The sequence below is a fragment of the Anolis carolinensis genome, chromosome 2 (genome assembly GCF_035594765.1).
Source record: "Anolis carolinensis isolate JA03-04 chromosome 2, rAnoCar3.1.pri, whole genome shotgun sequence".
Lineage (NCBI taxonomy): Eukaryota > Metazoa > Chordata > Lepidosauria > Squamata > Dactyloidae > Anolis > Anolis carolinensis.
This window is the reverse complement of record NC_085842.1, coordinates 73,229,500-73,248,310: the sequence shown is the minus strand read 5'-3', so window position 1 is coordinate 73,248,310 and position 18,811 is coordinate 73,229,500. Positions and strand designations below refer to the sequence as shown.

The following is an 18,811-nucleotide window of genomic DNA, read 5'->3' as shown; positions in this document are numbered from 1 at the left end:
ATATTCCTTTTTTCTGAAATTGAAATGTGAAACAGTGGTTCTGACACTTTGGTCCTCCAACTACAGTATTTGAGATTTCAATTCCAAAAAGCCTAGTCAGTATAGTACTGATTGGGGATTGTGGGAGTTGAAGTTAGCTGGAGGACCACAGTTTGATAACCACTGCTGTGATATTAAGAATAGGTTTATTTTGATTTAGTGTTACTAATGTTGGAAGTTCTGCACATTGTATATCATATAAAGATTAAGAAAACATATGTGGGTGTATATTCTTCCATTTTTGCTTTGTGACTGTGAAAAGCCACAAAGATAGGATGGAATAATCAGGGCTGTAGCCAGAGGGAAGGTTTAAAAGTTAACCCCCCCCCCAAATGTGTCAGGTTAAAAAAAAACCCCGGTTTACTCATAAATTGGTTAAACAATTAAAATTCATGAGTAAACCCGGTTTCCGGGGAAGGGGGTTGAACCCTTTGCGGGGGGTTGATCCCTTAACCCCACCCCAGCTACGGCCCTGGGAATACTGCACACACCCCTCCTATCTCAATGTGAAATGGAGATGTCTTGTATATGTAGGCTTCCCTTGAGATTATGAACCATAATTTTTGAGGTAATCAAGCTACCCTGGAGAGCATCAATGGACAGAAGAAGTTGAATTCTTCAAACTTCTTGGCCTTTTACATGATCAAAGTGACAACAGAGAGGGCAGGGCTAGCATAATCCATTCCTCATGTGTTTACTTAACCCTTTTATTTATATAACACTAAATAGGGGTAATAGGTATTCCACAAACAAATTAGTTTAAGTAATTAATCAGGTCTTTACCAAATTCTCTCACATTCAGCCATTGTCTTGCTAGCCAAGTGCATTGCTAAACCTGCAGAAATGTTATTTCCAAAGACCCTGACAACAAGCCCTTCATATTCAAGAGTTATATTTCATGTGAGAACATTGTATTTGAGCAAAAAGATTCAATACAAAAAAATTAAAACACAAAAACAAAGTATAGCAATTGGCAGGTTCCTAAATTAAATACATGCAGATCCCCAAATTGTACATGAGAAATATATGACAATTTCTGCAATAGAATTCAGTATGGGTTTATCTCATTTATAATGCACTTACTATAGTAAAATATTAAAACTACAATTCTGCTTTTGGTTATGCAGGTGCATTTTCATGGTCAGCTAGTGTACAAGGTGGATAACTGATAAGAAAACCACAGCCTAAGTATATGGATTATTTACTAGACTTCCAGCTGAAACAAAGCACAGGCTACTCTTTCTATTCAGACAGAAGTATGCTCAATAGAGAGGTTTTTTCTGTGTAGGGGACTTCACACAATAGCGCTATAATTTTGATAATCTGTGTAGCTGCCAGATTTCTTATTTAAGAAATTGCTATGTTGGATATGCTCCTTAGTTTGACCTAACTATGATTAAGATTGAACTGGTGAAGAACGTGAGTAATTAAAACAATCAGACAGCTGGGCCTTGTTATAAATTCCTGATATTCTTAAACTTATTGGTCTAAAATAATTAGGGGTCGAGGGAAGCTGAGCTGTCACCTGATTCTGAAGTTGGATCTATTAACAGGTGTCAAAATAGAGACTGAATCGCACAAGTCTTCATGAAAATACATATTTTCAGAGGGCTGAAAATATATTTGAATAAACTCTGTGAAAGATTCTCCTTAGGGCTGACAGAAGTCAGAAACAACTCGAATTCACATAACAACAATTTGAATTAATGCTTGTATGACCACTGTAAACAGATTACAGTGAAGTTACAAAAGGTTTCCATATATACAATGAACAAAAGATATCACTAAAGATTACTGAAAAAATGACAGCATTTTATACATTATGTTTAAAGCAGGCTATCTTAATATACAGAAATTCAGAAAATCTACCAGAAACACATTTCAATTGCATTAATTTCCACAGAAATTGAGTCTGCAGCACAACTGCTAGAAAGTGATAATCTAGATAGAAAAAGCATGATCCATAATGTCTCATCATGTGGTTATTGACGAGATACTCATGCCAAACTTCAAAAGGTGTAACCAGAACAGATACACTGAAATGTCACAATCCAAATCCCAAATGTATTGCACAGATATAGTTCCTCAGTAATACAGCCAGTTTGAAACGACAAATTATGAATAATCTCTTCCACTTCCACCTCCCTATCAAGCAGTCTTTGTCTTGCATGCAATTTGCTACTACATGGACTACAGTGACAATGTAAAACATAAACATAGCCTTCTGAGATTAGACCAAAATCCATTTGGACCACTGTTTTATTAGTACTGCAATATCTACTTGTTTCTGTAAATTGTTGAACAGAGCAGGTAGTTTAAAATTTTCATTCATTATGACCATCTGGTACCTAGAAGGATATTGTCTGTAACATGAAGAATTTGACTTTCCCTAATGAAAGATTACCTGTCAGACAAGTCCTTGAAAGAGGGAACCAAAGCCTATATACTGGGAGACCATGTCTCAGTATTAACAGACAATTTGGCATCTACTCAGCACTGTAGGCTACACAGATGTTCAATGACTGACTGTGTCTCCAAAGTACACAGTTATTTATGCACAGTGGTTTTGCCACTCCAAATGTCACTTGTTAATATGACAATGCCATGACCTTAGTGCAAATCAACCCAGCTAATAGAGTAGTACCATCCTCCTGAACACAGTGATTCTATCATAATGGTGGTGTGGGAACAACTGACACAACTTAGCTTGTTATGCTTCTCTAGGACTTAAACTAGAATGGGAATTATGGTGCAGCATTACGGAGCATAGCCTAAATACACCATATGAGTAGAAACAGAAAGAATTAAGATTTTATTTTGGATATGCTAAAGAACCATACTACTAGCAGAAAATAGCAAAGACTTGGGAGAATTATTTTATAAAGTCAAGACAGAAATTGCAAAGGAAGATTTACATTTGAACATTAAGAAGACAAAAATAATTACCACAGATGATTTACATAACTTCAAAGTAAACAATGAAGACATTGAAGTAGTTCAAGATTTTTCCATACCTTGTCTCAATCATGAATCAGAGAGAAGAATGCAGTCAAGAAAACAGGAGAAGACTAGGACTGGGAAAGGCAGCTGTGACAAAACTAGCAGACTCTTGAAGTGTAAAGATATATAACTGAATACTAAAGTTAGCATGGTTCACGGCATCGTATCCCCCATTTCTATGTATGGTTGTGAAAGCTAGGCTGTGAAGAATGCTGACAAGACGAAAATCAATGTTTTTGAAATGTGGTGCTGTAGGAAAAGAGGAAGACCATATTCCAGATAGATAAACTCAATTGAAGAAGCAAGAGCCATGAGTCTGCAAAACCTAAACATGGTTGTTGAGGATAGGGGGATTTGGAGATCTCTCATTCATAGAGTTGCTGTGAATAGCAGTTTATTTGAAGGCAGTTAACAACCACAACCACATATACAAGATCTGCTTCTTGCCCTGATTACTGTAATAAAAATCACCTGCTGATTCCCTGCAAGTATGATGCCATCAAAGATAAATATTCTATGATATGACAACTTGACTTAATTCCTATTGAGTAACACTGGCATATTTTATGACACATTGCTATAGCATGAAGTGCTAAAGATAAAGTAGCATAGACATCACAGGGGAAAGAAACTAAAATGTGGTTAATTGGTCAAATTACTCTGGTTCCCCCAAGAGAATGTTCTTATTGAGTTCAATCACAGACCTGCCCATAAGCACAGTTAAAAGGCGGAGGGAGAAGGAAGGGAGCGGAAACAATCTGATCTCCTTTGAACGAAACATGAGGTTTTTGCAGATATTTAGCGCTCTTTTAGTACAGCATGTCTTCCAAAGCTTTTTAAACTTATAATTACATCACAAATTTTAAAGGGTTGCAGGTGTTGTTTTTTTCATGTGAAGCAGTCTAGTGCTCTTCCTTGGGCAAGGGTTAATCAGTCTTTTAAACCTTACACCATACATATGAGAAATATACTGTCAGTTGATGGAATTTTGGTTGTCCTCATCACCAGGAAACACAAAATAAACACTAGTTTTTCTATACCTTGAGCTCTAGCAACATTTTTATTTGTTTCATTTCTTTATGAGTCATATTTGAATAGGCTATTTTTATCTATCAGTTTTAAATAGGTCACAACTCTTTGAAAACCCCTCTACAAATAGCCACATCTGAGATGAAAGACGATATTATGTTTATACTCAAAAACAAGGCAATCTCAAGTTAGTCCAATAATAAATATCACCACTGCTTTATTTCCCTAAAGCAGTTTCTGAACATATACAGTCCTTGACGATTACTATAATGTTGCGCTACTGACTACACATAACACCCTTTTCCTTTCTGTTTGCTCAAACTAACCACTTTTATTTTTCATCAGTATACAGACATCAGCATAACTCACAAGTGGTAGGAAAAAACCCAATGTAGTTAACATTCTTTAGGGCAGATTTAATTAAACTGCTAATAGACTGTCATCTATTCTTTGGAGCATTTCAGTTCCATAAGAGATCATATGCTTCCAAACCATTTTCAGAATGAAGCAGTTCAGTTATAATAAAAACAACCTCAAGATCACTGAGCTTCGTAAAAGTTTTTTTAATTAACTGAACTGCTTATGATGTAATATAATTCTTTATAATTAAGAATTCTGTCATGATTCTTTGCAATATTTATTAACCAATACATTGTTTCACAGGAATAAATCAACTTGTTTTTCTATAACAATTATATATGGAAATTATGCTTATTTTCATAAGGGAAAACAGTTATATTGGGACGACTGAAAGAGAAATATTTAGGTAAAAGCAAAATTTATTGCCCTCCTATGATAGTATAATACATGCTCCATGTAGTCTTTTGCTAAATCATATAACTCTTAAATGTTTCCCATTTAGAACTAAAAACAATAATTCCCATAAAATAATCTCCATGAAATACTTAGCAATGCAGAAATCTGCAGAATCACAGTGAATAAGTGAGTGAGAGGCTCTTGGAAATCCATAAACCATAAAAATACTTAGACATTATCTGAAACATTGATACATAGCCTGTGAAATCTTTATTTCATCTGTGTTTAAAAGAAAACCTTATGGAGTAATGTCCTGTTATTTTTAAACATACACAGAAGCATTAACATTGTCATATGTTCCTCACACAGTTACAAATGGAAAGAACGCAGTGCTATTCAGATTTTAAAATGAAAAACTTGCATTGCTCACAAAAGGAGCAACTTCTACATGTAAATCCTCCTACCTCAGGGCAAAAAAGTAGTGTTTTATTATGATCAGAAGTCATATATAATCCTATATACCCACACATCTATATAAATGGTGGCATTCCTGATCACATATCTCTCATGAAAACCATCACCATAATGTATCATAATAATTCTATGTCAGGGAACCAATTCACATAAGCATGTAGCAAGGCTATGCATTGTCAAAGTCTGTGTAATAGTTGCTGACTACAATGAGAACTCTCACAAAGTAATACAAGCTGAATCCAATCTCAATGCAGTAGAATCCAGTTCACAATTAGGTCTTCTCACATCTGAGAAATTACTGTATGATGTATATTAGGTCGCATACAAGAGAGCACAATAACTAAGTTCTTACCTGAATCTGAGAAAATAAAACAGATGCACAGAACAAAGATCATCACAGTATTATCATCGTTAAAGGGCTTCCTCCTACTTTCAACCTATTGGTACAATCCTGAAATGCAGTAATCTCATTATGATTCCATTCCACAACAATTTTCTCCACAACAATTCCATTAAAATTAATTGAACTGGGCTGCAGACTAACAAACTGATCCACAAGCCACCTAAGTCAAAATGCTTGGACTGCAGCCATTGAAAGCAAGGTCTGAGCTCTACTTTCAATCTGTTTAATAACTATGTACAACTCTCAAATCATTTTTTTAAAAATGAATTCATATAGCTTTAGATTTAACTTCATCTGAGTTATTTAAATCAGGCTTCAATGCAGGTGAATTGCAAAAAAAAAAAAAAAAAAAAAGTCCATGCTGCATAGCAGCTCTCTCATAACTGGCTGATTTCAAGAGGTCTATTTCTGGAATAGGCATCAGTCACTCGGAACTGGAAAGGCAAAATGTGCAGACTTAACAACAGTGTACTTGAAAACCAGCCATATTCTCATACATTGATGAGCTAAGGTCAGATTGTGTGTATGAACAAGTAATAACAGATCAAGAATGTCAAATCTTTTGAACTGTATGCTTCAAACAAAATGGTGGAATAAACACATTACAGTGAAACATAATTCATGCATTTTCTTGCTTTGATTTTAGTTCAATTGATGGCATATACTGGTGTAACCAATTTTATGACTGCAGATGAAGAGTCAAATCCAAGTAATTTTTTTCTTATGAAAATCAAAGTAAATGTTAATATTAGTGTATAAATGCTGATATCTTGTTGATGACCAAAATGAGAAGCCAAGGAAAACCGTGAACCAAAAACAGACTCCTTACCCCAAAAGCTAAATTCCTGCAGTGCTAAGAGAATAACAATGGCTTATCAGGCACATCATGACAAACACTATGAAAATAGATTTCTGTGTCAAAATTGATGCTGGCATCAAGGACATATTGTCTGAAACAGCCAATATCATTTCCCAAACAAACTGTTACCAAAACTATTTATAGCAAATGGAAGAGATGAGTTACTGGAGAAAGACATAGAATCTCTTTCAATTCCATGTTTTTACAACAGAGGGGATTAGCCAAATTGTTAACAAGTCCTTTTTGTTTCTTACTATTCTCAATTATTTCTTCTTTTATATTTTTGAAGGCTTCCATACATGCAATTCCAAAATATAGAAATATCAATGTGATGCTGAAAGGTACCACCCATAAAATGGTTCATGAAGAGAAAGCTGCTGCACCGTGAAATAAGCACTATTCCTATTTCTACCTTGAGTAAAACAGATTCTATTTCTACCTCAGCAGCAAACAAAGAAGAAAATACTTACAAATGACATCTTCTGCAAGCCATCCTCGATGTTTCAAAGAATTGTCTTCCTCCGTACAGCAATCTAAGGCAGAGCACCTCTCTCTTCTAAGAATCAAATTTACATTCAAAGCTTCCACATGCTCATTCACTCTCAGTCACAGAAGCACACCACAGACAGATAACGGAACGTGTGATGTAACCAGCATCAGATGCTGCATCAGATGAATGCAAAGACTCCAAGGGGCTATATTTTGCAAGGCAAAAGGTTTTTCAAAGGAGGAGGACTAGCAAACGTGTGAGCCACTAGCACAAAATCTACATTTATCTGCAGGCATGCTTTCTGTCTCTTGGGAGGTTATATATTCATAATCACATTACAGCATTAAAATTAATTCCCAATTGTGTTATTTGATAATATTTTATATATTTTTAAAAAAATCCAGAGATGCAGCTTTAGCATTCACCATCTTTTTATGAACAGCATAGTACAGTCCAAACTAGGAAAATGCCATTGGTCCTTTTATTTCCATGGTAACAGCAGCATCTGTGGAGGCAAATTCTATACCTCCTTGACTGCAAAGTCAATATATAGTGAATATGTGCACTGGTACATACTGCTTCAACAGGAAAATGTGTAAAACAAATAAAGGAGGATAAATTTTATTTACTCAAAAATCTGATTTCTCTCCCTTTTTTCCCATCATAGAAGTGTTGCTCTTTTATCATGACAGTTTGTCCACAGCTTTTCATGGAAGTGTTTTAGGAAGTGATACAGATGCATCTTTGCAGAAAAGAAGTATACCTCAAATAAAATACATAAGGGCTATCATTGCAAAAATACAAACCATTATATTTTATTTAACACATATTTTGTCATAATGTCCATGTGAAATTGGGAGTAACACTCCGACCACTGTACCTTTTCATTAGGGATCAAGCTTTGCAAGTTTAAAAAAAATAAAAACCTCTAAGATGCACTCCTTTAAAGCAAGAAGCCTGAAAGACCAATTCGCCCTTAACAATCTTACTATTATTATGAGCAAGAAAAGCATTGTCTGTCACTTCAATTTTTGAGCAATTCAGCGTTCTTTCAATATAATTAAGATGGCCAATCTGTCTCCCTTGGCTGATGAGTCACTATGATGACCATCTGTTCCCATTAGCAAGTTAAATATATTACAAGGACAGCTCATATTTGTGGATAAGTTTTGAGTTCAAGGCTATCCCACAGGCTGGAAAGATTTCAACCAACTAGACAAATGTTGACTACTGTTGCAACCCTAACAAATTACTTAACTAGCATAATAAATATACAAGGTGCTGTAAGAGTTGATATGTTTAATATCTTAAAGAAGATAGATTAATTTAAAGGAACACATCTTTCCTCACTGGCTTGGTAAATGAAATTTCACTTAAGATAGTCTATAAGTACACAGTGCATTAAAAAATTCATAACTGTTACAAGAAAGCACTTCCATTATTAATTGATGGCTATGTGAGACAGTTAACAACAAAAGAAAATCAGCACAATTAAACCATTTTTCCTGTTAAAATATTTTGCAAAGACTAATCACAAGAACGATGCATAATGAAAAGGTTCCTAAGTCAAAACTCAGCTTATGAAACATAATATCCTGCGGGGCAGGAATTTTCAGTTTCCTAAGCTTTTTATAGTTGTACTTTCTTACCTAGTTGAAATGTGCATTCTCCCTCCTCAATCTCTTTCTCCCCCCGCCACCTCCATTCCATATTTCGTAATCTTCTGCCACCATGGAGATAGGCAGGTTTCTTTTTACAACCCTTTCAGTCACTTTTCAGAAATCATTCACAGATACAAGAAAATAGATGGTCTCTCACAGATCTACCAAGCTCCTCACCCACTTTATTTTGCATTGTAGTCTTGGTCACTGGACATTTAAGACAGAAGAAATATAAATAACACAAAAGACTTTAAAATACAGAATTTTCTTTCGAATTCAAGACATGGCTGAATGGGAGAATGCAGCATGAACAGATTACATTCATACTCCAGTACAAATGTGATTAGATGCACACCTCATTTATGGTCTAAGAAATTTTCACAACCAAGCTCCCTGCTTTCCCATTGAGTCATAAGGTGTCATTATTTGAAGGAATCCATGGTAAAGCAGGGGCATTGGGAGTGAAAACACAGAGAGACATGTATAATCCTGAGTCAAGTGCTAGACATCTTTATTCTTTTAAAGCTGAAACAGGATAATCCCCAACAAACTTTAAAAGAAAGTATGTATTACATTTCTGACTGCAATCCAACTGCATGATTCTTGTATAGGACTCTGGCAGATTTCACACATGTGTGCTAGTTTCCCCATACCAGCATTATGGCAATAGGCTACCCATTTTGCATATGGGGGAAATAGATATATTATTCACAAAACATCTGAATGAATTGTTACATACATAGAGGTCTGATTACTCCCAATCTCTCTTACTGAGATAAGTAGTAAGTTTCCCCCCTCCCATGCTTGTTTGCTCTTCCTCTAATGAAATGCCCTGTGGGCTACTATGACCTCCATATTGCTTCTGTTGAACAATGCTGCCATGATGTAGGATTGCTCCAGAGGCAGTGTGAGCGAAATAAAAATGGCAATCTCTGTCTAAGCACTGATGCACGAACTCTAGTAGACAAAAATAGCAACAGAGTGGGGGCATGCCTTTGCTAAGTTGAACCCATACCAAGGTTCAAACTAGCTTTGGGTGAAATAGCAAATGGCTGATACAATCTAGGGCAAGTGGGTTAAGGCAAAAGAGAGTGGGGAAACCCATGGGAGGAGGATTTGTGCAGACAGATGCTGAGCAGTCCAACAGTGGCAGCCTGTCTGCCAGACAGTTCTTTGAATATCAGTCTTATATTGACTGTTATATGCAGGTGCGTAACCCAGGCAAAATAGCAGGTCACTAGCCTTTTATAGAACAGCAGTTTTATATGCAGGTTATGTATGCTTCTGAGGGAAACATTTGGTGGTAAAAAAGCAGTTTCTTCAAGACATTGCTTTGTCTTCACGTTCTACTTGAACCATTTGTGTAATTATTAAAACAATAAAGGGGATTGCTGGTTAAACACCAAGCAAGGAGTTTTAAAATCACAACTTGTCAACTTGATTAATTACTCCATTCCTTCTGGTCCACAGAATGTTCTTACTACACATAAAACAAATAATTGACCACTTTCTTCATGCACTGGTAAGCTTACTGCTGAATGCTATCACCAATTACATACTGGAAAATTATTAGCATTACAGCTGAAAGCTCTGCTCTTAAATGTGAAATCCAGCAATTAAAGTTAGTTTTACACCCTTTGAGCTGCTATCCAAAATCCAGTAAAATGGCACAAAGGAGTAGCAGATAACAAACAATGATGGTTTGATTAATAAGTAGTCAATAGTTTAGATCCAATTCTTAGTCTCATCTGGGGTACAGATCCACAAAATCAATGGGACCTCCTCAATATTGACGTGATTAGTCCCACTGATTCTATTCTAGTTGAGACAAACAACTGGATTTAGTCCAAAATTTAATGTATGTTTTGGCCAGTTTGATGGGTATGTAGAAAGAAACCATTTGCATCTATTTTTGAAAATAAAACATTTCACTTGGTAAAACATACCTCTGGCTCTCAGGAGAAAGGAGCTCTTGAGAAATTTTTAAAAAAATGGATCTAGTTCAAAAATCAAGTGTAACATAGCAGTCCTTACATATGTTTTGGCTCCCTTATTTTTACTTTGCTACCCTCCAGTAGCCATTTAACCCCGGTGAACAAATGGTTTCCAAACCTTAAGGATGCTTGGCATTTTATGATGGGCTATATAGTTGTGTTTTCAGAAAACACTATTCTCCTAGTAATTTATGCATCTTCTCAGAAATTCCTTGGTTCAAAAGGCTGCATTTTGTGTTAGAATGTGAACTACAAATGTTCTAAAAGTGAATTTCCCATTGAAATTTTATATTGCTGACATTTCTTCCATGTAAGGCTCTTGTGCCCTTCCCACTTCTGCCCAAATGTCACTGCCATTGCGGTGCATGGTAGTCTTGGTCACTGGTCCCTGCACCTGCCTTGCCAAAGGCCTCTGGGTTTGAGCCTGATATGCAGCCAGAGCCTGAGATGCAGCCAGAGTTTGATCCAAGGGATCCTGGGACCAGAGACAGAATGGTTGCAAGCAGGCATTTTGAATCACATTCCTCACAGCAGTCAAGGTCGTATCTCCAGGTGCCAGAGGGACATTCTAGTTTGGATGTGGGAGCTGATACAGAGGAGGGAACGGGAGTTTCTGAGAAAAAGTAGATGTTTGCTTTTGAAGCAAAATAATGAGCAATTTTCTCATGGGAGAAAGACCTTGAATTTCCCTTAAAGAGGGTTGCTTTCCCTGACACAGCCAGAGATGGTAACATTGCTAATCCAAGAGAGAAAGATCTTTGCTCCGTGTTCCTGTGTATTCCTGTAGGAGTGTATCTTGCTTCAAGTTCCAGCCTCGCTTTGGCCTGTGAATCCATTTGGATATTCCAGTGACTTTGCCGTTTGGTTTCTATTCTAGTCAAGACCCTCGCCTTGTGTTTCAGCATTGACTTCATACCTTGGACTATCTTGGAGTCTGATCCTGCATTCTAGTCTTGTTTCCTGTGGTTATCGTTTGACTCATGCCTTGGAATTAATATTGTTTGGACCATTCTTGATACCTTTCTTGGGACTTACTTTGATATCCGGTTTTGAACTATGTTCTTTCAGTGACTTTTATAGACTCTTGCTTCAAGATTTTCAAGTACTTTGCTCTTGTGGATTTAAACCTATTTTATTGACTCTGAACTTTGTTTTGCTATTGCTTGCATATAGCCTTCAATAAACAGCTTGCTTGTTTATATTCTGGGGCTCTAGTGTGGTGTTACGTAGCCTAGGGGTGGAACACAGGGCTTCCCAGTTCTCAATGTCTATGCCACAGTTTTTAAGGTTGGCTTTAAGCCCATCTTTAAATCTCCTTTCCTGTCCATCAACCTTCCATTTTCCATTCTTCAGTTGGGAGTAGAGTAACTTCTTTGGGAGACAGTAATTGGGCATTCAGACAACATGGCCAGTCCAGCGGAGTTGATAGTAGAGGATCATTGCTTCAATGCTGGTGGGATTTGCTTTTTTTAGCACACTGACATTTGTCCGCCTGTCCTACCAAGAGATTTGCATGATTTTTCAGAGGCAACGCTGATGGAATTGTTCCAGGAGTTGAGTGTGATGTCTGCAGATGGTCCATGTTTTGCAGGTTTATAACAGGGTTGGGAGAACAACAGCTTTATAAACAACCATATTGTCTCCCTATGAATGTCCCAATCCTCAAACACTCTGTGATTTATTTGGAAAATGCTGCACTTGCAGAGCTCAGACAGTGTGGAATTTCAGTATCGAAGTTGCCTTTTGTGGAGAGGTGGCTGCCAAGGTAGCAGAAATGGTTAACATTTTCTAATGTTATACCATTAAGCTATATTTCTGGCATTGCAGAGGGACTGGCTAGTGTCTGTTGAAAGAGCTGTGGTTTTCTCGATGTTCAGTGAGAAGCCAAGCTTTTTATATGCTTCTGCAAAGACATTAAAACCAGTACACCATGTAGGATATCTAGGCATATATAGACTGGCAGGTAATATCAGGGATCTTCGGGTAGACCCTGGCTGAAACCCTGGTAAGCTGCTCTTAGTTAGAGCTGACAATACAGGGCTAGGCAGACAAATGTTCTGATTCAATATTAAGGCATCATCCACTTTTTGCTCATAAGATCTTCTGAAAAAATGAATGCCTATTCTTCCTCCATTCTATCTATATATATAAAAGGAGAATGGCATCGCTCCACCGGGCAAAACAACAAAACTAAAGGCCCCCCAACCTAGAAAATTGACAACACAACCCCTCATCCACGTCTCTATGTTCTTACAAACAAACTACACATTCCTAACCTCCATGGGGCCAACCCCCCCCCAAAACCGGAATGCTTCATCTGCGCCTGCGCCAAAGGCCAGTCCGAGCACAGACAGCACAAGGCCACACCAAAGGATCCCCCCTCCTCCTCAGACCAGGCCTCAACAGTACCCCTCCATCAGACATTACCCAACATGACCTTGTCAGAGCCATTGGGCTTGTCATCCTCTTGCCATTATCAGGCCCTCTTTTTTTCACACACCCTTCCTGTTCTGCCTGTGGCAAAGGTAACGTAAGAAAGCACATCACTTTCTCTGGTTTGCTGTTTACATGCACCAGTAAATACTTTTTTTAGTTTCAGGGTTTTGGAAATTATGGTGCGCATTGCATTTGATGGTGCACTAAACTCAAGTAAATAATAATCTCAGAAAAACCTCTGTCCCAACAATCTCTGAGGCTTGTTTCATGGTAACAAGACATAAGGCCTTCTCAATGGCTACTCTCACCCTTTGGATTACCCTCCCCAAGCAGGCCAGGGTGAAGTTGTCCTTGCTCTCCTACTGCTAGGGTCAGGCGCAAGTGGTTGCTTCCCAGACTCAAAGGCAGCCCAACCAGGCAGCTTCTTCAGGAATTGAAAGCAGTCCTTGCCGACCCTTTATTCACCCAGCCTGGGATCCTGCCATCATGTCAGCCACACCTGAAACAGAAGTGGTGGTGCCTTAAAGGGGTGATGCCCTTTCAGCAACATCACAGGCAAGGAGGGGGGCACCTTATACAACTTTGGGTTCTAATGCACTATCAAATCGGGTGCATTGGTTAATTTTGGAGACATAATAAACAGAAATTATTCTTGTGCCATCAGATTTTTAGAAAGTGACTAGGATGGGCTTTAAATTATGTGTTATGCTGTTTTATTATTTGTATTGCTTTTTCATGAATTTTAATGTTTAATTTTTAACTTTATATATTTTAACAGTTTTTAAATAATCATTGCATACATACTTTTATAAAAGTTTGTCTATAGTTTTTAATTGATATAGTCTTTAAATAGCTTTGGTTGTTGCCTTAAGTCCCATTATTGGGAGAAGATGGGATATGTAATAGTAATAATAATGTGACAAAAATTGAGGTACTTCAAGTAGCAATTTTGAATGTTAACCCCCTTGGTCTTTTAAAGCATTTCTTCATCTATCATATCACATCTATCTGCAAGTATTCCCAACTCAGATATGCTACTCCTTTGCAAGAACAGATGACTCCAACTAATTTAACTAGAAACAGAAAGACAAATACAACACTGATTTAACATTAAGGAAGTAATGTCATTTTCATATTCCCAGCAACTTCGGTTTTTGCAGCTTCTCGCTTGGGAGCAGGGCCCCCCTGTGATTCAGCTTCTCAGGGAGATCACGGAGTTGCAGAAAGAGATGGAGCCAAACAGACTTCTTTTAGGAAGGAGTTACATGGTTGGGTGCTGTTTAAAGGGAAAGCCCTTCCATGTGGGAATATAATGGAGTCTCTGATTATATATTCGATTTCATGTAGGCTCATATGGGAGAAGTTGGTCTTTTAAATAGTTTTAAAAATGATTTTAACTGTTTAGATTTAATACTTTAAATATTTAATGCTATTCTAATATTTCAATGTTTTTCAGGTTTTACGTTGTTTATTCTATTGTTTTAATTTTAGCTGCTTTGGGTCTCTTTTAAGAGAGATAAAGTGGGATAGAAATTATAATTATAACGATTTTAGATATCCTGACCACAAGCCATTTGTGAGTTTGAACTAATTCTTTGTTTCATGCTTTGTTTTAGTTCATTTTAAAACCATAATTGAATGTGTTGAACCACATGTTACTTGCATGATCTTGGCTTTGGTGTAGTTTTATAGTTTTTATAGCTATCTCACTCCTGTTTTACCTAAGACTGTGTTTAAGATATTTCACACACCCCTAAAACTAAAGTTTTGTTAAAGTATATCATAGTTTTAATTATAATTTATTGTTTGTGTTTTTTGCTTATTTTATTTTGAGTTGAGGTGTTTTATGTGAATCTCCCTATGTTGTTCATTTTTATTTCACCTGGTGTTTATTTTTATTGATTTAGGCTAATTTCTGTTGTGCATAGAATATGTTTTGTTTTGCATGGTTGTTGTCTTGTAAGCTGCCCTGAGTCCCTCCAGGGAGATGGGACAGGATATAAATAAAATTTATTTATTTGTTTGTTTATTTGAATTGTAATATAATAAGAAACCTTTGGCTTAACCAGATCATGACTGAGATGCTGATACAAAGGCAAGAGAAGTAGGGAAGGAACAGTACATGGGATTGATATTTCTAGTTTTGATTAGCAGATTGGCATTGTAACATCTAAAATGACTTTTTCATGTAATACATACACCACACATACAGTATAATAACAGAAGTGTGAGATCTCAACATGTTCTGTAATCCAAGCTCTCCATCAAAAACACAGTAGTCCAGATTTCAAATGGGTTGAAAGGAAGCCCAGTTTCCACTGTTAGCATCTTTCATGTTAAATATAGATTTTATGTAAGAAAATATTGCTCTAATATTGGTTTTTTCTTGGCCATGCTTAGAAACAACATTCAGTTTACTGCTGATACCCATCTAGGCAAACAAATGTTAATGGGGTAGTTTATCATTTTTAAAACATTGGACAAATCTTTGGATTCATTTTGGAATACATGGCATTTTTTAAAGAAGAAAACAAATCAGTTTAAACTCTGGTACAATTAAATGATAAGATCACATATTGATTTTTTCTTTATATTAATAGACTTCAAGACTATATTCCCAGGTACTTTAATTAAAGAAGTAAATTTTATCTGAATCAATATATTAAGTTGATTTTACCCATCATAACAGTGGGAGGGAAAAGAATATATACTGTAACTACTTTATCTTGTTCCTTCTATTTAGTGTTTTTTTAAAGGTATACATGCATAACTCCATTTAACTTGTTCAACTTAACAATCAGAATTTCTGTTGTCTACAAGATAACCGAAGTATTAATAAATTAAGTTCTGGCTGATTAAAAAAATGAGATATACATCAAGGTGGACAGAGAACACAAGGAGTTATACCATGGAGAAATTACTAGGAGTCAATCAGCATTTGTCTAATGAACTGAAGGTTTCCTTTGTCTCATCAGGGAGTACTCTGAAATATTCAGCATAAATACCCGAGCAGAGTACCACTGACTCTTCTACATATTGTATAGGAGCTTTGATTTTCTTCTAAAACATCAATTGTCCTTGTAGCTGTTAAGATGACCAATTACGGCTGATTATGTTTGATTATTGGGAGCACTTTTCATAAAAATAAAGTCCTAGGACCTAGCTGCCTTTGGACATGATATGTCATCAATCTCTGTCATAGTATTATCCTGCAACTCAAGAATAAACACTAACTGTTCTCACCCCTTGTACTGTTTTTGTTCTGTAAATATGTGATAGGTATGGTTCAATCATGAGATGTGTAGAATTCCCCTTCAAGAAAACAACTCTAGCATCAACCTGTCCACAATATTATGTTTTGCTGGATACCTCACAGTGGGTTTTTTTCTTTAAGTATTATAGCTTTCAGACTGTGGTGACCGATGTGCTATGAACCACTGCATGATATTCAAAAGTCAAACTGAGGATAGTAACACATAGAAATTTGTTATTATCTTTAAATTTAATAAATATATACATATATTTTTAAAGGTATCATCTTTCAATTTGCCCTCTCTCTTCCTTTGGAGACAACCTTCCAAATCACACTTTGTAACACAGATTCATAAAGCAATACTTATTTTATCATTCTTCTAATAAAATCTGGGTGTAGGAGTTAAGTCAGGGGTCCCCAAACTACGGCCCGGGGGCCACATGCGGCCCATCGAAGCCATTTATTCGGCCCCCTCCTCCTCTGCCGAGGACGGTGTGTGAGGCGCAAAGTAGGGAAACACACAGGCCTTTCCTTCCAACCCTCTTTATTATCATTATTATTAACATTGAGGTTGGGGGGCCATCTGTCAGGGGTACTTTGTCTTTTTTGGTGCGAAAAGGCAGAAGGGGGTTGGACTAAATGGCCCAAGGGGTCTCTTCCAACCCTATTATTATTATTATTATTATTATTATTATTATTATTATTATTATTAACATTGAGGCTGGGTGGGCATCTGTCAGGGGTGCTTTGCTTGTGTTTTTGATGCACAAAGGCAGAAGGGGGTTGGCTCAAGGGGTCTCTTCCAAACCTCTTTATTATTATTATTATTATTAACATTAAGATCGTATTTTTCCTGTTTTGTTTTTCTACTTCAAAATAAGATATGTGGAGTGTGCATAGGAATTTGTTCATAGTTTGTTAAAACTCTAGTCCGGCCCTCCAATGGTCTGAGGGACCGTGGACTGGCCCCCTGTTTAAAAAGTTTGGGGACCCCTGAGTTAAGTCATGAAGTTTTAATTCTACTTTTCTCTTCTATACATTTTATAGTGATATCTGACCATGCAGACTGATGGTCCTAACTTAAAGGTAAAGGTTTTCCCCTGACGTTAAGTCCAGTCATGTCTGACTCTGGGGGTTGGTGCTCATCTCCATTTCTAAGCCGAAGAGCCGGCGTTGTCCGCAGACACCTCCAAGGTCATGTGGCCGGCATGACTGCATGGAGCGCCGTTACCTTCCCACTGGAGCGGTACCTATTGATCTACTCACATTGGCATGTTTTTGAACTGCTAGGTTGGCAGAAGCTGGAGCTAACAGCAGCCACTCACGCCGCTTCCGGGGTTTGAACCTGGGACCTTTCGGTCTCCAGCTCAGTGCTTTTACACACTCCGCCAACGGGGCTCCCATGGTCCTAACTTATCCATGCTAATATCTGTTCCAGGCACCAATGATTCTTGTTTTGTGAGCCAGAGATCTACACATCCTTTTCTGGGAACAGAAACAAAGGCAGCAAAAGGAAGAGATTTTCCATGCAGTAACCTAATCTCCCCACTTATCTACTGTTTCTGAATTTCAAAGTAGGTTCAGGCATGTGATAAGATGCATATATCCTCAGAAAGCATCTGGCAAATGCTGCTGTTAAAACCTGATCAGTAGTCAAAGATGACTACTCAGTTTTACAAGGAATTCAAAATTGTTGCGATGTACTGCAGCTGCTATCAGAATGGACAAAGTAACATGACTGAAAGACCAATGCCTTACTTGACCTTTAATAGCTGACAGATAATAGCATTTCTTTCATTAGTTAGAAAAGTCAGCAGGATTCATGGATACGTTAACTACTGCAGATCATTTCCAGAGGAGAATGTTAAATGTTCACAGAACTTTTTGAATTAAAAAAAACCCCAATATGAAGTTGTAGCAAAAAGGTGGGTGGAGAAATGAATTGATTTTTTTCACTCCTAAACTGGTATTATTTTAAGAGAAAGTCTACCTAACTGTAGTTATACTAGTATGTTACAGTTTTACATTACCAAACACCAACTGCTGGGCAGTGGCCAGAAACAAATGAGAAGTGTCTCAAATTCTCAGGCAATTGCTTTTTCATGTACTCCTACTCTGTGGAAAACCAATGGTGATATGAAACTCACATTATGTTATCTAAAGGAACTAAAATTTTATCTCAGAAATGAATATGAAAACATATATATTTGACCTATTGAGTTAATGATAAAATCCTACACAGGCTCTATACATATCTGGGCTCAGAAGCCAAAAATAATTTCTATTAGTAAGAATATAATAGTTCATTTTGGAACACAAGCAGAGTGTCTTTCTCATTTCTTCTACTAAGTGGCTATTTGTCTCACAAAATTAAGGAGAAAAGGCTAATATCACAGATGGCATTGTTTGCCAATAGC

General features: G+C 37.0%; 1 protein-coding gene across 12 annotated transcripts in view; it reads right to left on the bottom strand.

Annotated features, from left to right (window-relative positions):
• iqsec1 (IQ motif and Sec7 domain ArfGEF 1) overlaps positions 1–18,811 on the bottom strand; it is a 453,315-nt gene that overhangs the window by 258,840 nt on the left and 175,664 nt on the right. For 4 of the 12 annotated variants that reach the window (XM_062973847.1, XM_062973842.1, XM_062973843.1 and 1 more), the window contains exon 1: positions 7,031–7,366. The exons of 7 other annotated variants lie outside the window; for them this stretch is intronic. Coding sequence is in view for 3 of the 5 variants with exons in the window: in XM_062973842.1 (XP_062829912.1) it covers positions 7,031–7,053 (23 nt within the window). In the remaining 2 variants the exon portion in view is untranslated. Of the gene's footprint in view, positions 1–7,030; positions 7,367–18,811 lie in introns of those variants that run through there. One more of the 12 variants, XM_062973852.1, reaches the window with a different exon arrangement.